Raw genomic sequence first — 24,386 nt, forward strand, 5'->3', positions numbered from 1 at the left:
CTGTTTGGGTCAGATGGTGAGAAGCCAACTTTGGGCCCCATAGTGCTCTTCATTGTCTCCCACACAGGGCATGCAGCAGTCAAACCGAAACAGCATCCTTGCTGCTTGCTTTCAGAATCCACCACATGGGTGAGTCAGAGCCATTTCCCACCCTGCATCTTCTGCTGTCATCTAACACATTGTTTAGCTGGGCTGGCCACTGGAGAAAGCAAATTTTCTGTAATAGACTAATTGAATTGAATTGGGGCCTAGACACAATGAACCTGAATTATGGCTTTGCAGAAGGAGACATTGACATAGAGATCACAAATGGGTAGATCATACCTAATAATTGCTAGAGTGAATGCTCTTCCAGCCTGGAAACAGAATGCTTAGGCTAATCAAATATCCAACTTGATGAAGAGTTACCCATGCAAGAAAGATTTTTCAAAGAAGAAGAAAGCACTCAGATACACGTAAGCATACTATTAGTTTTCTATTGCTACTTTAACAAATTACCACAAAGTTTTTGGCTTAAAACAGCACACATTTCTCTTACAGTTCACTGGGCCAAAATCAAAGTGTCAGCCAGACTTTTCACCTCTGGAGGCTCTAGGAGAGAATTATGGTTTGCCTTTTCCAGCTTCCAAAGCTGCAGTCTTTGCATTCCTTGGTTTGTAGTCCCTTCCTCCATCTTCGAAGCCACCTCTGTAGCACCCTGTTTCCATCCTCACATTGCCTTATGTCTCTGTAGTCAAATCTCCCCTGCCTCCCTCTCATGCAGAGTCCAGTGATTACATTCAGGGCCCACCCGCAAAATTCAGAATAATCTCCCCCTCTCAAAATCCTTGATTAATTACATCTGCAAAGTCTCTCTGGCCGTATAAGGGAATATTCCCAGGTTCCAAAGACTAGGACATAAATATCTTTGGTGAATGTTATTCAGCCTAGCACATCATGCAGGAAAGAATTTTTTTTTTTTTTTTTTTGAGACGGAGTCTCGCTCTGTCGCCCAGGCTGGAGGGCAGTGGCGCGATGATCTCAGCTCACTGCAAGCTCTGCCTCCTGGGTTCACGCCATTCTCCTGCCTCAGCCTCCCTAGTAGCTGGGACTACAGGTGCCTGCCACCACGCCTGGCTAACTTTTTGTATTTTTAGTAGAGACGGGGTTTCACCGTGTTAGCCGGGATGGTCTCGATCTCCTGACCTCATGATCCGCCCACCTCAGCCTCCCAAAGTGCTGAGATTACAGGCTTGAGCCACCATGCCCGGCCAAAAAATTTTCAAATAAGAAAATCAGATACACATGGGGCTGTAACACAACAGAACATTCCCTTGATTATGTAGAGAACAGTATCTAAGGTTGTCATTATGAATATCAATTCATCACCATATTCTAACATAAATTTATCACCATATTCTATTCTAACACAGCAATGCTTGTTAATACAGAGTGCTGATAAATAACTGAAACCAGAGGCTCAGCTCTATTTTACTTCAGAATAAATTATGAAATGTGGGCTTGTTTTTCATTCAGTATCTTGGGGCAAATAGTAGAATCTGAAAATCTGCATTTCCAGGAGGCAAGCATTTTTCTGCCTTGCATAAAATATGTCTTGAAGCTCCTTATTTTTTTCTGAAAAATGCATGTATGTGGGCCCTTTAATTATGCAGATGTAAACAGACACTTGAAAAGCCATGGTTCCCGGGGACTAAATTGCTCTTTGTAAAAGGTGATGTAAAAGGTCATAAATACTGTAGGCAGAGTTGCATTTCTTCAGACTATGCCCTTTGTAGAAAAGTGTCTTTCTAACTAATAATATATACTGGGCTGTTGTGTACTGTTGCTGATTATTATATAGAGGTGTGTATTTTCATGCTTTTCATTTTAGTTGTTGAGATAGCCAAAATTGCAGCAAAGATATAAAGGCACAACTTTGAACTCTTGCTGGATGATAAAACAAAAAATAGAATTGGGTTAGATATAATCCAGCTTCCTTAGAAACAAATATCAAGCTAAGTGAACATTTAGAAAATGTAGGCCAGGTGTGGTGGCTCATGCCTGTAATCCCAACACTTTAGGAGGCCAAGCTAGGAAGAATGTACAAGGCCAGGAGTTCAAGACCAGCCTAGGCCAAATAGTGAGATTTTGTCTCTACAAAAATAAATAATCAACCCATTGTGGTGGTGCACACCTGTAGTCCTATCTGTCCTATCTACTCAGGCTGAAGCAGGAAGATTGCTAGAGCCCAGGAGCTCAAGGCTGCTGTGAGCTGTGATTGGGCCACTGCATTCCATCCTGGGCAATAGGGCAAGACTTTGTCTCTAAAACAAAAAGAAAGAAAAGAAAATGTAATAATATTGGGCTATGGCAGTCTAAAATAATTGTTCTTGGAACCTGATGTGATTACTAGTGCCATGTAATAAATCATCCCAAAATTATATTATGTAAAACCAAAGCCATTTTATTTTGATAACAAAAATTCAGGAAGAGTTCAGCTGGGCAATTCTCTTCAGATCTCGTGAGCAGACAAGCATCATAGGCATGTAGGTTGTGTAGCAGTAGCACAGGGCCCTGCACTTAAAAGGGCCCCACAGTTGCTTTAATGCTCTGCTTGACAGTCTTAATTTTTTTAACAATAGGCCCCACACTTTAAGTTTTGCACTGGAATCCACAGATGATATAGCTTGGCCTACTCATGATGTTGCATTCAGATATTGGCTGGAGTTTCATCGATTGAAGTCTCAGCTAGGCTGGATGCCCAAGATGGACTCTTCACATAGCTGGCAGTGGATACTGGCTATTGGCTGGGAGCTCCTGTGAGACCGCCAACCAGAGCACCTACAAGTGACCTTTCCTGGAGGGAAAATGTAGTTGGACTTCTTGCATGGCAGTTGGCTCCCCAAGAGTGAACATTTGAAGGGAATAAGATGGAAGCTGCATAGACTTTTATGACCTAGGCTTGGAAATCATGGAGCCTGACAGAGTTTACCAGGCCTCTATCTGCAGGTGGCTGAGTGGGGCAGGAATTGATGTCTATAAACAGACAGTTGGTCAAAGTGGTGAACAATTTCAGGAAAAGTTTAGAGGAAATGAGGATGTTGCTTAAAGCTTCCCAGAAAACCCTGGGGACAAGAGCTTGGTAAAGGACTGGACTTCCCATAGGCAAGCAAGATGAGGGCCATTATAATTCGAGATATTGATGGAAGCTGGCCAACCCAAGGATCTATTGGTTAGCTTTCTAATGAGCTTTCCACAAAGCTTAAAATGTCGTAATTGTATGACTAAGCAAATATTGTAGCTTGCTCTCCCTGACCATTCACAGAAAAAGTGATCCTCAGAAAAGATGCCATGGTTTAGAGCCTCTCACAAAGGGAAGTGATTTGTGGCAGATCTCCCACAAAAGGCAATGGAGCTTGGTGATGAAATGCAGAAGTCTACCACCATATCACTATTATAACCTTAGGAAAGATACTATCTCAATCTGTGCCACAATTTTCTCATATGTACAATGGGCCTATTTAATATTTCCTACCTCACAGAGTTATGACAATGATTAATTAAGTGCATGCATGTGAAGTTAGAAGTGTGTTTTCTATTGTAACCAGTGAGCAAGTGTTAGCTTTTATCACAAAGCATTCTAGTACTAATGAGAATCATGGAGAATCCCTTGGTACTCATCTACTGTACAGTAGGAGTAATTATATCATTGCTTCACCCAGCAAAACTCATTTCCATATGGCAAGAACCACAATTCATTCCAATTCTTAAACCGAAATCATAGTTCTTAATAGATCTCACAAAGCTCAGCAACACAGATCCGAACAGAAAGATCTGTTTTCTTTTATATTTAATTCTATTTTTTCTGTACTTTCAAATACAGTAGCCAGAAATTTGGCAACCCATATGTAGACACACTCAATATCAAAAGGCAGAAGCAAACCTTGCTTTCTTAATGGATCCCACTTGGGGTTTGAGGTGACCGCAGAAGACAAACAGGCTTTTGACAAGTGGTCTGTGGGAAGTCTGAGTGTTTTTTCCCTTAGAGGTTGAGAAGCCCAGGAATGTGAGATCAGCAGATGCCTGGGACCCTGGGGAACTCTTGTCTGATGGATTAGTATCTTCAGAATACTAAGCACTTTTCCATGAGCATGGTGTCCCTTACAAGGGGGACAGTCACACTTAGATCCCACTCCAACGTTCAGCCTGCACGCCCCATCCAAGCAGTGCCTCCCAGAGCTGATTTCTGTCAAAGCCATGAGAATGTGGTTGTGGGAAATGGTTACAGGGCTTCTGGTGTTGTCACCACTATAAACAAAGTCTGGTCCTCACCTCAGGCCATACAAAGGGCTGCGGTGTGTCACCTATAGATAGCACGTAACAAAACCACAGAGGTAAGCCAGTGGAATCAGAAGGCTCTGAATATGTTCACAGCCACAACCCCAGAACAACTCATAGACTCATTTTTGTCTAATGCATTGATTTCTTTGGCTTTGAAAACAAGAATTTAAAGGTGGAAACATTCATTCACAGGCTCTGCATAACCACTAAGACTAAAACAGCTCGTTGGAACTGGGAACTGCCCTAAATGCTTTACATGTATTATTTCTTTTAATCCACTTTACAATCCTATGAGACAGACATTATCACCCCACTTTATAGTTGAGGAAACTAAGACTCAGAGAAATTAACTAATTTGCCCCAAGGTAGGCTATAGATATGAAAACACACACACACGTACAGAATTTTGATATTCAAGGCAACTATCCATATGCAAAGACATAAACTCTTCTGTTTGTATTATATAGTTTATAATTTTAAAAAGTAATTAAAACAGTTACAAGCATTATTTAACTTTTTAAAGTTAATAGTTATTCTTTTATTTTTGGAGCTAAAGGTCCAAAAATAAAAGAATAACTAAATAAATTCTGATTCATCAACTTGAAAGAATTACACAGCTACTAAAAATCATTGTGAACACTTTATGGAAACATTGGAAATACATAGAGTATAATGTGAAGTTAAAAATTACCAAATACAAATTGCACGTATCTTACAGTTACAGCCTTATAAAATATATATCTGTGAGGCAAATGAGCAGAAGAGAAAGAAAAATATTAATGTGATCTATTATTGTGGTAGAATAATAGATGGATTTTATCTTTTTTTTTTCTTTTTTCTTTTCTTATTTATTTATTTATTTATTGTTTTTGAGACAGAGTCTTGCTCTGCCGCCCAGGCTGGAGTGCAGTGGTGCGATCTCAGCTCACTGCAAGCTCCGCCTCCTGGGTTCAAGCGATTCTCCTGCCTCAGCTTCCCAAGTAACTGGGAATACAGACGCCCGCCACCATGCCCAGCTAATTTTTTGTATTTTTAGTAGACACGAGGTTTCATCATATTGGCCAGGCTGGTCTCGAACTCCTGACCTTGTGATCCGCCCACCTCGGCCTCCCAAAGTGCTGGGATTACAGGCGTGAGCCACCGCACAAGGCCAAGAGGAGATTTCTTTTTTTTTTTTTTAACCATTAAATTTATATTTTAATGATGGAGAATTAATAGTTTACGATATTGCCATCCCAAACAAGAATATGTTATGTTTTTCAATAAGATTTTATAGTTTTCTACAAATAGACTGTGTGTGTGTTGTTTTCTTTTTTATTTGTTTATTTATTTATTTATTTATTTATTTTTATTGATCATTCTTGGGTGTTTCTCGCAGAGGGGGATTTGGCAGGGTCATAGGACAATAGTGGAGGGAAGGTCAGCAGATAAACAAGTGAACAAAGGTCTCTGGTTTTCCTAGGCAGATGACCCTGCGGCCTTCCGCAGTGTTTGTGTCCCTGGGTACTTGAGATTAGGGAGTGGTGATGATTCTTAACGAGCATGCTGCCTTCAAGCATCTGTTTAACAAAGCACATCTTGCACCGCCCTTAATCCATTTAACCCTGAGTGGACACAGCACATGTTTCAGAGAGCACAGGGTTGGGGGTAAGGTCACCGATCAACAGGATCCCAAGGCAGAAGAATTTTTCTTAGTACAGAACAAAATGAAAAGTCTCCCATGTCTACTTCTTTCTACACAGACACGGCAACCATCCGATTTCTCAATCTTTTCCCCACCTTTCCCCGCTTTCTATTCCACAAAACCGCCATTGTCATCCCGGCCCATTCTCAATGAGCTGTTGGGTACACCTCCCAGACGGGGTGGTGGCCGGGCAGAGGGGCTCCTCACATCCCAGTAGGGGCGGCCAGGCAGAGGCATCCCTCACCTCCCAGACGGGGCGGCTGGCCGGGCAGGGGACTGACCCCCCCACCTCCCTCCCGGACGGGGCAGCTGGCCGGGCAGAGGGGCTCCTCACTTCCCAGTAGGGGCGGCCGGGCAGAGGCGCCCCTCACCTCCCGGACGGGGCGGCTGGCCGGGCAGGGGGCTGACCCCCCCACCTCCCTCCCGGACGGGGCGGCTGGCCGGGCAGAGGGGCTCCTCACATCCCAGTAGGGGCGGCCGGGCAGAGGCGCCCCTCACCTCCCGGACGGGGTGGCTGGCCGGGCAGGGGGCTGACCCCCCCACCTCCCTCCCGGACGGGGCGGCTGGCCGGGCAGAGCGGCTCCTCACATCCCAGTAGGGGCGGCCGGGCAGAGGCGCCCCTCACCTCCCGGATGGGGCAGCTGGCCGGGCGGGGGGCTGACCCCCCACCTCCCTCCCGGATGGGGTGGCTGCCAGGCGGAGACGCTCTTCACTTCCCAGGCGGGGTGGCTGCCGGGCGGAGGGGCTCCTCACTTCTCAGATGGGGCGGTTGCCAGGCGGAGGGTCTCCTCACTTCTCAGACGGGGCGGCCAGGCAGAGACGCTCCTCACCTCCCAGACAGGGTCGCTGCCGGGCAGAGGCACTCCTCACATCTCAGACGATGGGTGGCCAGGCAGAGACGCTCCTCACTTCCCAGACGGGGTGGCGGCCGGGCAGAGGCTGCAATCTCGGCACTTTGGGAGGCCAAGGCAGGTGGCTGGGAGGTGGAGGTTGTAGCGAGCCGAGATCACGCCACTGCACTCCAGCCTGGGCACCATTGAGCACTGAGTGAACCAGACTCCGTCTGCAATCCCGGTACCTCGGGAGGCCGAGGCTGGCAGATCACTCGCAGTCAGGAGCTGGAGACCAGCCCGGCCAACACAGCGAAACCCTGTCTCCACCAAAAAAGTACGAAAACCAGTCAGGCTTGGCGGCGCGCGCCTGTAATCGCAGGCACTCGGCAGGCTGAGGCAGGAGAATCAGGCAGGGAGGTTGCAGTGAGCCGAGATGGCAGCAGTACAGTCCGGCTTCGGCTTGGCATCAGAGGGAGACCGTGGAAAGAGAGGGAGAGGGAGACCGTGGGGAGACGAGGGAGACGGAGAGGGAGAGGGAGAGGGAGAGGGAGAGGGAGACGGAGAGGGAGACGGAGAGGGAGAGGAGATTTTATCTTTCTTAATAATACACTAAACAATACACCTACCATGCCAGTAACTATTCCAAGTACCTTATAGATTATTATTCTATTCTCTCAATAACTTTATGAAGTAGGTGCTATTATCATCTCTATTTTACATATGAGGAAAAAGAGACACAGAAAGGCTAGGTAACAAGACCCAAATCATTAGCAACTAGTACAGCTACTAAGGTCCAGAACTGATATTTTAACCCGGCATCTGGCTCCAACGTCCACACACTAAGTCATTATGCCTTGCTCTCTGATATTGCCATGACATCTGTACCATTTAAGGGAAGAAATCAACATTTTGCCAGCAAGAACATCTTGATGCTCAAATCGTGATCATTTTTTATCTTAGTTTTAAAATATGTTCTTCTTCACTACTGAACAAAATTCTCAAAATCAGTACCCACTGAACTGGCAGGGAGCCAGAAATAGGTCACAATTTTTAAAGCACACAGTTATCTAGCTGAACATGTATCACTCCTAAAACTAATTGAGCTAAAAATATTTTTCTTCCAATTTATACCAGCGGAGTGGGATACGATAGACATCTGGGTCCAGGGGGAATTTTTTAATGAATTGAATCTATAGCTTCCTTAACTTTTCACAGATGGAAAATTGATTTATACACAGGATCTATATACTAATATATACCTGCACTATATATACTATACTATATTATTATATGTATAGAAATTAAATAAAGAAAGCAAATTTGAAAACCATGAGGAACAATATAACTGTGTTTTTTTTTCTTTTATGAATGTCTAATCTGCCAGCAAACTGTGGTATTTAGACATAAAAGTGGGTTCTGAGTTTCTTTGGGCCAAGCAAAATGGGAAACCTAAGTCCTCCTGTGCCTCTTGAAATAATGACTACCAGTTACCAAGCCTACTATTACCTGGTTACTGTATTAAGTAATTTACCTTTTTTTAATTTCGATTGCTTTACACAGAGCTCTTTAAAATAGATATTATATTGCATTTAACGTATGAAGAAGCTGAATCTCAGAAGGACAAAATTGACTAAATTCATACAAGCAGAAAATGGTAGAACCAGGATTCAAAGCCAAAAGCTGTCTACATATTAAATGCATATTTTCTACCTCTCCTTTTATGGAAGGGAGTGGGGGAAGAAAAATCAACTTTCTATTTTTCTCACTGTAACTTAAAAGTAAAATTTCTCACACAGAGCTTTATATATATAGGTGACTTCTATCCAAATTTGGGGAGGTAGGGAACGGGAAAGGAAGAGAAAAACAGAGACAGAGAAAGAATATGTTGGTTTTTTTCCCTTAGCCAAGCATTCATCAAAAAGAACTGGATGTTGAAAGAAAAGACTATATGCTTTCAAGTTTCCACGTGGAAAGAAAGGTTTCTCTCTCCACACATTATGAAGCAACGTTGTATTTGAACACCTAAACCGCTCAACTTCAGCCACCTCTCCTACAGGAAAAACAAAGGCTCTCCCAGAAAGCTGAGCGCAGAGCAGAAGAACACAGCCTACTCACTCTGCCTCAGAAGTGGCTTCCAGTCACCAAATAAAACAAATTACCCATAAAGCAGTCATTTCTTTCCTTTCAACGTATACTGAGGAATCTGGGAACAACTGGACACAGTTCGCCACCTTGTGAGCAGGAGAAGACGTGCAGTTTCCTGAAGGACAGCCAACCCTCAGTGCAGAAGACACAAAGGGAAGCTTTGCGACTCAGGGCCCCAGGTTCCAGAGCACCACATACGATGTCTTTGGAGATGTGCGGTGCGGGGTTATTTCTGCACTCTCTCCCAGGGCCAGCCTGAGGCCACATAAATAACTGAAATGGGTCTTTATTGCACATACTACAGCATTGCTGCAAAACCCTTATCAAAGTCATGAACTTGGAGTCAACAAACCTGTTTCTGCTGCTAACTACCAAGTGACCTTGAGCAAGTCGCCTAATTCCTGTGGGCCACGTTTGCAAATGAGAAAGATTGACCAGGTGATCTACAGGGGCTCATCCAGCTCTAAAAATGTGAGTGTGCTGTCGGAGTGAAATTGCATTCTCTCCGATCTTCTCACTGGCCTTCAGATTTCTGATCTCTTTTGCGCTCTATCACCAAAGTTATCTTGTGAAATATAGCTATACTCCTGTTGTTCCTGTAACGGAGCTTACAAAACCATCCATGAGTGGCCCATTTGCCCACTGTTCTTTGTCTACTACCAAGTGAATTCATTCATTTATTCATTAAAGAAATATTTGTTATGTGTTCCCCACCGTGTCCCCATGTCCACACTATCCCGAGCACATAGAACTACTTTCAGTCCCCCAGCATACCAGGTTTTTTGTATCTCTTGCCTTTGCTCATGCTGTTACATTTGCTTGGAATGCCTTTCCCACATCTTCCTCCAAACCAATTCATATTCGTCTCAGTGCAAAAGTCATCTTGTTTCTGAAACTTTCCAGGAATTTCCTATATTTTCCTAACATTTTATACCTTGATTACAGTATTTGGCACACTGCCTTGAAAGTACATGTGTACATGTGTAATGAAATGTGAAATAATGTCTTTTTTTTTTCTGAGGCAAAGTCTTACTGTCACCGAGGCTGGAGTGCAATGATGAGATCATAGCTCACTGCAGCCTCCAACTTCTAGCTCAAGCAATCCTCCCATCTCAGTCTCCCAAGTAGCTAGGACTACAGGTATGTGCCACCATGCCTGGCTAATTGTGTGTGTGTGTGTGCATGTGTGTGTGTGTAGAAAGAGAGAGAGATGGGGCCTGTGTTGATTAGACTGGTCTTGAATTCCTGGTCTCAAGCAATCCTCCCTCCTTGGCCTCCCAAAGTGTTGGGATTACAGGCATGAGCCACCACACTGGGCTGAGATAATATCTTGATACACTCAGTGGTGCAATTCTTTTCCCCCTGAAATTTCCTTTATACTTCCCCCACTACTCAGACAGAGGGCTTTTTACATGCACTACCCCTAGGGTACAGCTATTACTGCCCAAACAAACAGAAAACTTTCTTCACACTGATGTGAGCATCACAATGAACTTGTGAAATTCAGAGCAAAATTGTGAAGCTGATAGCTATGAGAGGAAGGTATTTTACATGTTAAGAACCTGAACATTTTAAGTACAAAAGTCAATATTTATATCCTAAGCACAAGATTCTGGAGCAAAGAGATAGAGAAAGAGTTCGCCTCCCCAACCACTCCCATTCCACACCCACCAACAGACTAAACAGTTCAAAATGGGAGCCAGGCTCCTGCTGACTGCCCATCCTCAAGCCAAGTCCTAGGTGGGAGTGAGAACTTATAGCCCACTTTCTCTCTGGTACCTGGGAGGCAGCAGCATTGCCGATGTGCTCTGAGTTAGTGGCATGCTGGAAGTAAAGGAGAAAATGTGGTGTGCAACAGAAGCACCAGAAGACCTCTGAGTTTCCTCAGAGTGGCATGGAGATCAGAATCTAGAAGCTTGCGTGCCCCTAAGATGTGAAAGAGATGGACAAAAGACAAACAGTGACCCCTAAAGGGCCCAGAAGTCAGAGGAGGAAACAAAGTGGCCACCATGGCCCTTATGACCAGGGGCTCTTTGGATGGCCTCTATTAACACATGGCCCTTCCATATGCATTTCTTACTTTTCTTTGTGTCTCCACTGGCTAGCACAGTGGCCAAGAAGTACTTGCTTTGTAAAATAATGTAGTTGGGATAATGAAGCAGGAAAGTGTCACTAAGGAACCTGAGTTCTGTTTGCACCATTTTCCTTAACTCTCTATGTAACCAACCTCCAAGCATCATTAATAACAAAACAACTCTAACACTGGTGCTCTGATGAGGAAATATGAAAAACAAATGATAGGCATATAGAATTCCAAAATGTGTAGGGCTACACAGTCTGTGAGTACAAGCTGGGAATGCAAACAAACACCTGAAGTATTTTTAAATTATTAATACTTTATTATATTAGCACTGAATATATTAATTTTTCTCCTAACATTTTAGATATCAAATATAAAGTGTAGTACATACACACATACATTGTGAATATTTTCTGTTTCCATCCGTGCAGGTCTTATTAAGAGTCCTGTGAAGTGGAGGGAATTGGGGGTCAGACAGGACTTGTTGCAGAGCACTGGGTAAGGAGTGGCATTTCTACAGCTTCTTCAGCTGAGTGGATGTGCACCTCTTACTGCACATGGTGGATGACAGGGGTGACGCAGGTGCAGCCAACAGTCACCAGCACCTTCTCCAACTGGAAAGAAACAGAGCAGCCTTGGTGCTTCCTCCGGACGACCAGGGTCTCTTGCTGGATGGGAACGGAATTCATGGAGATGTCTTCCTTTCCTTGAGCATTGATGCAGCCCAAGTTCCTACACTGGGCCTGTACAACTTCCGAGGGGTACCGGTTGGGGTCCCGAGTGACACTGCAGGAGGAGCAAGCCAAAGCACAATGGTGAGGCATGGGGGAGGAAGACAGCGGATGAGAGCCCCACAGCACTGGGTGTTCACCTGCAGGGAGGCAGTTCTGCAGGGCTGTGGCACAGGTTCTGGAGCCACACAGCCTGGAAGCATACACCAGCCTCTGGCAGTGGCTTACCTTTCTAAGCCTCAGTTTCCTCAACTATAAGATGGGGATTTTCATATACCATTTTCTCATGCGACTGTTGAGAATACTCAGTGATACAAGTACATATAAAATACCCCACTGTACAAATGTTAGCATTCAATTAACATTAGATCTTTCATTGGCATTATTATTATTATTACAATTATTCTTTATTCTCTGCCTGGAGATTGAACGTCACTAGTCAGTCTTCCATCACTAGTCGGTCTACAGAGCCTGCTGCTTGGAAAGGAAAGCCACAGCCCCAGAGGTCTGTGAATCTCAGACCTCTCCATTTTTCCTTTAATAGGCCCCTCTGCCTGGAGGCATAAAGACCACAACATTTATACTGCCAGCTTGCCATTGTACATATTCCACTTGTAGTGTGACAGGACCCCCACCAGGCTACTTGAGGGTGTGTGTCCACTGTCTGAACCCTGAAGGATGGGCAGTGAGCCAAGGCCACCATGCACAGCCAAGGAGCAGGCCACTGAGAACCCAAACATCTCAGACAGTATCTGAGAACCTACCAAGGAAAACAGTCCCACTGGACATACACAGTAGGCAAAGAGCCAGAAAATTCACTTAAGAGCAGCTTAGAGATGGGAGGCAGAGCGGATCTCTAGATCTGTCCTGCTGTGGCCCTAGGGCGCCCCATATGTAAGTCTTAATAAACTCATCCACTCGCTAAGCTGGACTTGTCCAAGTCATTCTTTGATCTCTCCATATCTTCCCAATTCGAGGCAGGGGGCACTACCGTCCCAAGGTTTTCTCATAACACACTCACATGAGAAGCTATGTGACAACCCCAGAAGCACTTCAATTGTCCCTGGAATCTACTTTGATACTTACATTTGGAGAGTATGAGGGAGTGCTTGGTGTTCCAAGAACCTGTATCTTAATGCCAAATTACAAGACTGTACCCTGAAGGTCTCCACCTAACATCCGATTTCCCAGACTGGCCTTTCTCCTCCACTCATTCCCACTCCTTAAAGGATAATGTCTAATCTGAGTGAATCTCCTTAAACTGACTTTTCTGTTTCCCATTTATCCTCATGAGGAGATAATTATGCAATCTGCTTTAAAGAACCCTCTCTTCCAACACAGGAAAATTTGTGAATTCTATCCTAGAACTACATGAAGCAGAAAAAGGCACAAAGTCTATGAGAACGTGGAAGCAAAATATTAGGACCATCAACCACAAAGGTGAACCTAGTCCAAAACAAGAAAGATATGAGCTCCCAGGTAAAGTGAAATTTTCATTGTTAAGAGGATTTTCCCTTTTATTTTTTCTATGTATTCTACATTTTCTACTTTATGATTAGAATGAATTAACATATTTTTCCAAAGAATGTGAAAATCAGTCTCATTTGCACTTACGTGTAATTCCAGGGGGAGGTGGAGCGGCTCTCGATGTTACGTGACATGGAAACACGCTGGTTTTCATTGATGATGCCAATGTCAAGTTTCATACTATCTCCTGGCACAGGCGGGCAACTCTCAGGCTTTTGGAAAAAAGTATGTCCTACTTTGGGGATTTTCCGAGCTGCCGCCTCACTCAGAAAGGCAAGCCCCAATATCAACAGCAGCAAGTACTTGACCTGGAAAATAGAAGACGCTGCAATCAGTTAGAGACTCGCCTCACCTACTAGCAAGAGATGCATGGTCTGGCGGAACTCAGCATTCCTGTCCTTTTATGGGATCAGGGCTTCTCTTTGCACCTCAGTTCCTCACCTGGAAATGGGAACACTCACACCTAAAGGTATCAAGGTGCCAAACTGAGAACTAAACTCAGTAGCCTAGCTAGTAACTGAAGCCCTCCATAGTCTAAAAGCTCCCAAACAGTGAGACAGAAAGATGCAAGGGTCTGAGATTGAGTTAAAATCCTATCCTGGCTTCCTTGCTGAGCCTCTAGTTTCTCTTCCTTCCAACTGGATAATAATGCTCACTTTATGAGACTACTAATGAGATTAAATAGAATGTTCTATATAAAACACCTATAAATCTGTATAACAAAAATAGAGGCTTAATAAACGATAGCTCTTGTTTTTATTTCCAACTTGATATCCCATGAATCTCCCACAAAATCCTTCTTCGGAGCCACCCCTCTACCTAGTATACACTGCCTAGAATACTCTGTCTGTCAAAATCCTACCCTTCCATTAAGGCCCAGCTCAGATGTGATCTCCTCTAAGAACAGTCCCTAAAATGGTTCAATCAGAAGCATGTTTATTATCCTTAAATTATAAAGCTTTGATCATCTAGCACTCAAGCAGCATTTTTTAATTGTCTAGAAATGTAGTATCTGTGTTCCTGTCAGATCTACACCCATTAGATTGTAAGTTCCTGCATATTACACATTTTCCATAAACACTTTTGGAATGAATGAAAGAGTGAATGAGTGAATGAATGAACAAAATGATACAGCTAAATTGAACTATATAGTTAAGCTCACTGCATTAAGAAAAACATTATGCAAAACCAAAGATAGCAAAGTTCCAATTATCCATGCTAATTGAAAGAAACCGGGGCACTAATGATGCACAACAACAGAGAATATGGAAACTATTTCTCTTTAGCTCTGGAGCATTTTTTTATACTTACGTTGAAATGCCAGTTTATCTGGTGTTATAGGAATGCGCAAAGAATGAAAGTGCACTGAAGACCTAATGAAAAGAAAAGCTAAAAATCTTGCCAGATTCCCTTTGTCACAACCATGCTTTGCTCACCCACCATTGCCACTGACCCTTACTGGGGATGAGCAAGGCCCATCACCAACTCACAACATAATACAGAAGAAGAGCTGAAGGCCAGGTGCAGTGGCTCACGCCTATAATCCCAGCATTTTGGGAGGCCGAAGTGGGTGGATCACCTGAAGTCAGGAGTTCAGGACCAGCCTGGCCAACATGGTGAAACCTCATCTCTACTAAAAATATAAAAATTAGCCAGGCGTGGTGGTGCACGCCTGCAATCCCAGCTACTCGGGAGGCTGAGGCAGGAGAATCCTTTGAACCCAGGAGGTGGAGGTTGCAGTGAGCCAAAATTGCACCACTGCACTCCAGCCTGGGCGACAGTGCGAGACTCCTTCTTGGAAAAAAAAAAGAGCTGAAGATAAGTTGCTTTTATTCTCTAGGCTTAGCGTTGTTCAGGCTCACACCTTCCATGAGTTAAGGTAGGGAAGGTGATTAGACATGTTGGTTTCAAAGGCCCTCCTTTTCATATTTTGCAGATACTAGAGACAAAAAACAATAAGAGTAAACAAAAAGGTCATAGTGTCCATTTGCCATACTGAGGAAGCTGATACTAAAAAGAAGTTGAAAGCAAGGTTGACCCAGAAAAGTCAGAATGAGGCTGATTTGCCTTTAGATAATCAGCAATCATCAACTTTCATCCCCCACAATCGTTCATTCATTCAACAACTAGCTCTTGACTTTATAGTGTGGTAGCTCAGGGCATGGGCTTCAGAGTCAGAAGTCCAGGGTCTGTAACTCAATTCCAGGACTCTTAGAAGCTATGACTCTGTTTCCTCAAAAAAAAAAAAAAAAAGTGAAGATTAAATGAGATGATCCATATAAATTATGAAGAACACTGGCAGCATATGATAAGTATCCAATACTGGCGACTCTTGCTAACTCTATATTTTGCTACACAGTGGACTAGATAGATGTGGAATTTACACTCATATACCTTCTGTCTTGACAAACTGCTATGGCGTTTGTTTGTTTGTTTGTTTGTTTGTTTGTTTGTTTGTTTGTTTTGATGGAGTCTCACTCTGTCGCCCAGGCTGGAGTACAGTGGCACAATCTCGGTTTACTGCAATCTCCGCCTCCCAGGTTCAAGCAATTCTCCTGCCTCAGCCTCCCGAGTAGCTGGGATTACATACGTGCGCCACCACACCTGATAATTTTTTGTATTTTTAGTAGATACAGGGTTTCATCATGTGGTCAGGCTGGTCTTGAACTCCTGACCTCAAGTGATCTGCCCACCTCGGCCTCCCAAAATGCTGGGATTACAGGCCTGAGCTACCACGCCTGGCCTGCTATGACTTTTTTTTTAAAAGATGCCAACTTATATTAGAGGGTCTTAGATAACTTCCCAAGCCTACCAATCACATCATTAGGGTTCTTAAGTAAATTCCTCCTTTGTGTTTTCTCTTTCCTCTTCTGTGTCATACTCACTGAATCACTATTAATTTTCATTATGAAAACTTTTAAATACATACATTGGAGTTATATGACTTAGCAATAATTACCATGCTTCTAACAAGTCATTATTACATTTGCTTATATATTCTTAGAGTATATTAGAAAATTCTTTTACATCTCTTTAAACACTGGATTTTTCACAACTACCTGGTGAGGTAATCAGAGCTAGTATTAATTATCCCAATTAGACAGGTGAAAGAGTTCTGTCCCAGAGGGAATAAATAACTTGATTGGGTTCACCAGCCTATGAGTACCAGTCTGGGGACTCAAACCTAGGTGTCAGTAGTCAGTGCTATTTTCATTGAAGGTCATTTTTATTATTACCAACATTAATCTTAGTTTTGTCTCATTAGAAGAGCCAAGTGTTTTAAGTAATGTGACAGCTGTACTAGATGTGCATAAGTGTTGTAGGTCACATAGCTCGTTATCAGGAAATCAGATGATGTCTGCAAATACTCCAATTTGCTCCACAAAGCTTTTGATCTGAAACTGTAGATTTTAGTGGTTATGTAATACAGAGCAGGGGCTCTGAACCAGGCTGTTGCTGGTTCTTAAGAATGATTTAAACAGCACCTCTCAGAGAAATCCAGAGCATGACTTGAACTCTTATATGCCACCTATAAAGCAGATGAATAGATATCGCTCTCAATCTGTATAATAGGGGACAGAGGCAAGGGAAAGCACCAGGTGAAGGTGAGCTGTAACAGGACAACAACCTTCTCAGCCTAGCTTTGCACCTCACTCTAATGTGAGCTCACCTGAGCAACCTGAACATCCATCCTCTATACTCACCAGCAATGTGTGGACACATGTAAGCATGCACCTGGCCAACCTCTAGGTCCATGAGAATTTGCCTCAACTACTTATTGAAGATGTCCTATCTGCCTGCACCTCTCAACTTCTAATCCTATTCCAATGCTCCTTGCACTGTTATGTTTCTTGCTGACAACCCAACAGATTTCTTTAAGGAAACTAGAATTAGAAATAGCTATGGAGCACAAAGCTACCCAACAGAATTGCTTGGATGCAATGGCTTTAAATTCACAAATCTTGCCTCTGATTTTTCTCCACATACAGAAAAGCATACTGTATGTGGAGACAGAAAGCTTAGATTGGTGTACCAGTTCTTGTGCTTACAGTATCCAGCAATGTTAAATAAATAGCTTAATTGAGCTTTTGTTCATCTGTATAAAGTGGAAAGTATTCCCATCTACTTCAGTGGATTGATCAGAATTTCCAGGACAATAATAACAATATTAATATGAACAGTTAACACTTACTGAATGCTTTCTCTATCATTATCAGTCATTGTTTATTAGAATGGCCAAATTAACTGAAAATTAAGCATACACAAATCTGCCAGTACACAGTATAGACTCATTTATTCTCAAAGATATTAATTAATCCTCCCAATAAATGCCAAGAGAAAGATGCCATTGTTATCCCCACCATACAGTTGAGGAAACGGAGGCACACAGAAGATAAATAAGTTACCCAAAAATCCTACATTTAGCAAGCAGTGGAGCCAGGTCTGCCTGACATCAAAGCCTATGCCCCTAAATATGGCACTTTGCTGAGCTACATGTAATCTTTAAAATAACACATAAATATAAAATAAAACATACCATTGCTATATGCCATGAACCTGTTATGATATTCAAGCTCTTTTAAGTTGTATGGCTTGTAAAAGGAGAAAAAAAGGAAATTATCTAAGCCAATAATATGATGCAGGATTTCCTAACCCCTGTTTTCATGTACCTCTATAGTAAATTCTTCCCAGGCTTTATCTGACTAATGCCAGGCAAGATTCCAGACCTGCTGGGGCTAGATTTTCATTGCATTAACATCTCTCTTTCCTCCAAGAAGAATGAGATGGTACAAAATAAATAAATAGCAATCAGAGACATGGGAAATTTCCCTTCTCTAGGAGCTGTCCAAAGTCAACACTAGGTGATTTCATTTCTTCCATCCAGGGCACTCCTGTAATCTCAGGGGAATCATTAAACCTCTTGAGGCCCCAGTTTCCTTGGTTAAAATGTATATGTATATAATCCCTAAAGGGCTGGCCAAGCTCCCACCATGAGATAAGAATTTCAGGCCAACCTGACTCTATAATGGATGGCCACAGGAAAGAACATGCTAGTTGTCTGTGATGCCAAGGACTGCACACACTAACACCACCTGGGCACACACTAACACCACCTGGGCAAAAGCCATTGGGTGAGGAGCTGCATTTTTTTTTCTTTGAGACAGAGTCTCGCTATGTCACCCAGGATGGAGTGCAGTGGCGTGATCTTGGCTCATTGCAACCTCCGCCTCCCAGGTTCAAGCCATTCTCCTGCCTCAGCCTCCCGAGTAGCTGGGATTACAGGCAACTGCCCCACGCCCAGCTAATTTTTGTATTTTTAGTAGAGACAGGGTTTCAAGTTAGTCAGGCTGGTCTCGAACCCCTGACCTCAAGTGATCCACCCACCTCAGCCTCTCAAAGTGCTGGGATTACAGGCGTGAGCCACGAGGCTCGACCTAATTTCTGTATTTTTAGTAGAGACCGGGTTTCGCTATGTTGGTCAGGCTGGTCTCGAACTCCTGAACTCATGTGATCCGCCCACCTTGGCCTCCTAAAGTGCTGGGATTACAGGCATGAGCCACCACGCCTGGCCAGGAGCTGCATTTTTATGCCATTATAACTTTTCTAGTTATTTTTTTCTTTTTCTCCACCAGACAGGAGTCAAAATTAAAGTCATCTCTGTTTTTTAAGAAGTAATTCCAAAAAGACCCCAATCAAACCTAATTCCTTAGGATTCTGTTTTCTGAAATCCTAGGCATGACTGTCCTTAAACCAGAATGATTGCTGCTACTCACCATGGCTGGGCCATGCAGGGTCTTCACTGTCATGTTGCACTGGTGGCTTGCTTTGTGCAGGAAGCTCTTTCTGTGAATGTATCTTCCTGTGTATGCCTGTGTTCTATCAATGAGAGTACCTGTTAGTTTTATAGCAATCATTGCCCCTGTTTCGATTGACCTGCTTACTGTCTTTAAGTTGTGGTTGACCCGGAGTTACTGACGAATGCAGGGGTTTTTTTTTTATTCCATTTCCCGAAGGGGAACAAAAGGGGGACCCTAAAGAAAGGGATGACAGGAAAAGGACCAAATTTTTCTTTCTTTCTACCCTACTTCCACCCCCATTGCCCACAAATCAGAGCAAAATTTTTAATTTACTACAGAGATGAACCAAGTTAGAAATTGTTGTCAAATCTTTTTTGTTCTTCCACAAATTGCCAACACCCTTGTCACGGACCATATGTTCTACTTTCCAGTCACGCAATATGAATCGTGATGTAAATGGGAGAAAACTCATCCTTAGAGGAGCCTTGGTACTAAACTATCTTTACCTCCATTTTATGAATGGGAAAACAAAACTAAAGAAATGAATGACATAAGTGAAAAATTCAGAAATGATATACCCTGGTAGTTTTGTTATCTCCCTGAACTAATTATTTTTTAACCCCATGGTTAGACTCCTACTGGTGCTTAATAAATAATCACTATTCATTGTGTTGAAAAAACAAACTGTTTTCCTCTGCTCTCACACCACAACCAGCAACACAAAAGATTTCCATGACCATGTATGTGGGCATTTATCTCCATCAACCAGCAAGCAATCAATTCTGCATCCAACGCCAGCTAAGCATCTTCTAATCCAATTCAATTCTGACGCTATCTCCAGGTAGGTAGAGTCAGATCCCACAGGCTGAAGGCTCAGTGCCACAAAACTGCTCCCACTTTAAGCACCAATCACAGGTCCAAGCCTCTGGGACTTCTGACCGACTGGCCTCAAGTTCAGGTTCCCACAAACCGCTTGAGTTTGATTAGGCTTGATTAATTTGTTAGAACAGCTCACAAAACTTAGGGAACACTAATTTATATTTACCAGTATATTCTAAAGGATATTTTTAAGGATACAAGTCAACAGCCAGATGAAAAGGTACACAGGGCAAGGTCTGAAAGTGTCGCAAGCACAGAAGTGTTCTTTCCCATGGAGCTGGGGTGCACCACCCTCCCAGCACAGGGATGAGTTACTGTTTACCTTTCTTAGAACTTCCACAAGTTCAGCGGTCCAAAGGCTCTTTATATCCCATCCTCTTGGGCCTTTTATGGAGTCTTCATTGGGCAGACATGATTACAACATGGAAAACTGTAAACAAATGTGATTGGATAAAAAGGGTATAACCTGATATTAACAGGTTGAATGAGGAAACTCAGCCAGGCCTGCCTGTTCAGATTTTTCTTGGCCTCTCTGAGCAGCCTTCCTTCCTCCTGGGTAGAGGGGAGGACCCTTCCTGAATTGAGGGTCTTATGGCCTATGATTAGACAAGGTAAATCAAAGAATTTCTTTATGGCCAGCTCCAAGACAAAAGGTGGGGGGGTGATGTTAGATGACAGGATATTTTCTGTTTCTATGGTCTTGGGGAGAAAAGGTGGGCAGGAGAAGTTTAGAGAGGGAGATTCTTTTTTCTGAGGCCTATTTCTTAGGCCTAAAGTGCCCCAACATTACAATAAAAGACTGTCTTTTTCACCTTTATTGCTCTGAAGCTGTCTGAAGCTGCTTCAGGAAACAAAGACAAAAAAGCTAAATACCCTAACAAAAGATATGCTTATTATTTTTATCACTTAGGATATAATGAGGGCTGTGGGAGTTATGAACCAGGAGACATGGACAAATATACATATATGTAAAATCACATTGATGCAACACTTAAATGCCCATTACCTTGGCTATCTCTAAGAATGGTTTTTTTTAACCAAAATTAATTAGCAAGTAGAAGCCTTTAAATGCAAGATTGGCAGCCCTGGCACTGCAGCTGGGGCAGCAGAGCCAGGACGGCCCAGGAACTGACAGACTGAGGGATAGGCAGACTGACCATAGCCGACCAGCCAAAGCCCATCAGCCTGCTCAAGAACCTGCTGGCCAGTGGCTTTGGTGGCATGTGCCTGGTGTTCATGGGGCACCCTCTGGACACTGTCAAGATCCGACTGCAGACACAGCCACCGAGTTTGCCTAGACAGCCTCCCATGTACTCTGGGACTTTTGACTGTCTCCCAAAGACTCTTAGAAGGGACATCACAGGGCTATATAAGGGAATGGCTGCCCCTATCATCGGTGTCACCCCCATCTTTGCTGTGTGCTTCTTTGGGTTTGGTTTGAGGAAGAAACTATGACAGAAACACCCAGAAGATGTGCTCAGCTATCCCCAGCTGTTTGCAGCTGGGATGTTATCTGGTACATTCACCACAGGCATCGCGACCCCTGGAGAACCCATCAAGTCCTTGTTACACTTTCAGCCTTCTTCAGGGGAAACCAAGTACACTGGAACCTTGGACTGTGCAAAGAAGTTGTACCAGGAGTTTCAGATCCGAGGCATCTACAAAGGGACCGTGCTTACCCTTATGTGAGATGTTCCAGCTAGCGGAACGTATTTCATGACAAATGAATGGCTAAAAAATATCTTCACTCCGGAAGGAAAGAGGGTCTGTGAGCTCAGTGTGCCTTGAATCCTGGTGGCTGGGTGCATTGCAGGGATCTTCAACTGGGCAATGGCAGTCCCGCAAGATGTGCTCAAATCTCCCTTCCAGACTGCACCACTTGGGAAATATCCTAACAGTTTTGGAGATGTGCTGAGGGAGCTGATCTGGGATGAAGGAATCACATCCTTGTCTAAAGGGTCTGATGCAGTGATGACCCGAGCCTTCCCAGCCAATGCAGCCTGTTTCCTTGGCCTTGAAGTTGCCATGAAGTTTCTTAATTGGGCCACCCCCAACTTGTGAGGCAGAAGGCTGCTCAAGACTTCTGGATGCTGGAACTGTTGCTGAGAAGGAAGAGTAGTGGGCAGAACTAAGCAGACTTGGAGAATGAGGGGAGGAGACGGTGGGATCAGAGCTCTGCGCATGGACTTGGTGAGACTGTTGCCTTAATGACATCCTCTACCTTGTACAAGTTGGTGTGTCATTTCGCAACTTGAATTCATTCTTGTCAAAGTAAGGGATCTTAAGAGGATTTGGAGATCTAGTAGTTTCTAGACCAGATACTACCTGTGGCAAGAATACTGCCTACCAGTTGACGGTTGGCCCTACCACACCCAAAGTGTTTCTCATTAAAGAGGTAATCTCAGCTTCTCACTGGAGGCACTTTGGATGCTTTCAACCAGCTGACCAGGGGCTGAGATCATCTTCAATCCCTAGCCAGGAACACCCACTTGATTTCCAGGGTACCACCTAATCCTGGGCTGCACATGGGGATTTGGACTTGAGCCCCACATCTGTGTCCAACTGGACTGGGCATATATGCTTAGGAAGAGATAACCTATTAGCTGTTGATTTTTGCCTTTTTTTTTTTTTTTTACACAAGTAATCAAAAGTAAAACTAGAGTAGAGTAGCCTAATTTCCCAAGAATGGGTGAAAAACTTTCCTTTCTACACAGTGAGGACAGTCCCAGCCTGCTGGGATAAGTGAGAAAACCCAGGGTGAAGGAAGGCTCTTTCTGCACAATCTTTTCTCACGAGAGCGCCATATTTTTGTTTCCAATTTTTGAAGGAAAAAAAATAAGCCTTTAAATGCTCTGACATGAAATTTAAATGACCTGCAAAAAGTTAATTTGTCTCAGTTCAGTTCAGGTTGTCAAACATTCGTTAAACACATTCTATGTGTCAGGCATTGTGCCCTAGAGATACACAGACATTCCCCAAAAAACAGTAACTTATCTTTTTTTACATTCATTAAGATTGGGTAAAATTACACATCATCTTTTCATAAGGCAGGACACATTCTAGCAGGGCAAAGTTATTTTCCTCTAGCGTAACATGTTCAAACAACTCTTTGCCATTTTCTTCACATGAAGAAAATGAAGAGAAAGTTGTTCTTAGGTTCATTGGAAGGCCCTGAAAAACTGATCAAAATTCTGTGATCACAGGCCTTCCATCCACCCTGCTCCCCTCCATGCCTGTGCAATCCTCTGCAGCTCTCTCTGGAACAACCAGAAGTGTAACTTCTACAAAAAGATTTCCTCAAATCACCCTTTCAGGCATTGTTCCCTTCCTCAACCTCTTGTGCCAATACTTGTGTATCTTGCCCTCACATACATGTTTTAGGATAGTTCCCTGGGATCTTCATATATTTGGGTAACTTTACCTGCTTCCCAATAATCTCTACCAGCCTCCTTCTCCAAATATACATCCTCAAATATACAATCTACATTAAACAGTGTATTCTATGCAAAGACAGACTCAAGTCCCCTGGCCAACCCCTTCTAGCCAGACTGAACCCCCTAAGCCCATCTTATGGAGAATTTTCAAGGCCTCCCCAGGAGTGACCTTCCATGTGCACAGTGAAGCTAGCTCCATGAAATCAAGAGCCATGTTTTCATCTTTGCTTATATCACTCATGCTCCCAAAGCAACATGTGCAATAGACCTTTAAATGTGTACTAAATTGAGTGGATTGAGTCACTCATTTTCTTCAGTGATCTCTTTTCCATTCAGAGCTGTACCTCAATGCATAGAAGAATATACCAGCTCTCTTGAAAGAAAGAATGAATAAATCAGTTGGAACCAAGAGTACCGAATTCAAAACAAGAGGATTTGCTAGATTGCAGGGGAGAACAAAATGGTTCTTTATGTAAGCAGGAGGCAACACTGACCTTTGGTCACAGTTTTCCCCCTTGGGGTAAAAACAACTCTTATCAGGATGCCAGACTGGTAACTGGCTATCACTGAGTTCAAACTAAATCAACAGATCCAGATTCTTATCTCATCTAACATTCATTGAGCACTTCCTATAATGTAAATCATGTGCTAATACCAGGGACACAATAATGAACATATGATGGGCACACGGCTGACTATGGTGGAACCCTTCACTGACTGGCTCTATACCACTCATGATCTAAGCTGTCACCAGCTTTAAGAGTTTCAATAATGCATTGGAGCCATTATTCAACACACTGACAGCGAGATGACTACAGTCAACTCCAAGAGCCCACAAAAAGAGATACCAAAAGACTCTGTTGTCTTAGCAATGAGTTACACACAGCCTTAAATGTGGTAAAATACTATAGTTCTTCAAACATCCAAATCAGCAAGATGTTTTCATGCCCTCATA

At 43.3% G+C, this 24,386-nt stretch overlaps 1 protein-coding gene and 1 pseudogene across 1 annotated transcript; one reads left to right on the forward strand and one right to left on the reverse strand.

The window, feature by feature from the left end:
* Nucleotides 1–11,396: 11,396 nt before the first annotated feature.
* Nucleotides 11,397–20,250, reverse strand: IL17F (interleukin 17F). Its single transcript, XM_527409.6, has 4 exons — nucleotides 20,164–20,250; nucleotides 19,095–19,197; nucleotides 13,408–13,628; nucleotides 11,397–11,848 (listed from the first exon to the last, which is right to left on the reverse strand). The coding sequence occupies exons 2-4, from the start codon at nucleotides 19,125–19,127 to the stop codon at nucleotides 11,611–11,613; spliced, it is 492 nt and encodes a 163-aa protein (XP_527409.2). The 5' UTR covers nucleotides 19,128–19,197; nucleotides 20,164–20,250; the 3' UTR covers nucleotides 11,397–11,610.
* Nucleotides 20,251–21,203: 953 nt separating this feature from the next.
* LOC100610659 (mitochondrial carnitine/acylcarnitine carrier protein-like) lies at nucleotides 21,204–22,070 on the forward strand (annotated as a pseudogene).
* The last annotated feature ends 2,316 nt before the right edge of the window (nucleotides 22,071–24,386 follow it).

The sequence above is a fragment of the Pan troglodytes genome, chromosome 5, assembly GCF_028858775.2.
Source record: "Pan troglodytes isolate AG18354 chromosome 5, NHGRI_mPanTro3-v2.0_pri, whole genome shotgun sequence".
Lineage (NCBI taxonomy): Eukaryota > Metazoa > Chordata > Mammalia > Primates > Hominidae > Pan > Pan troglodytes.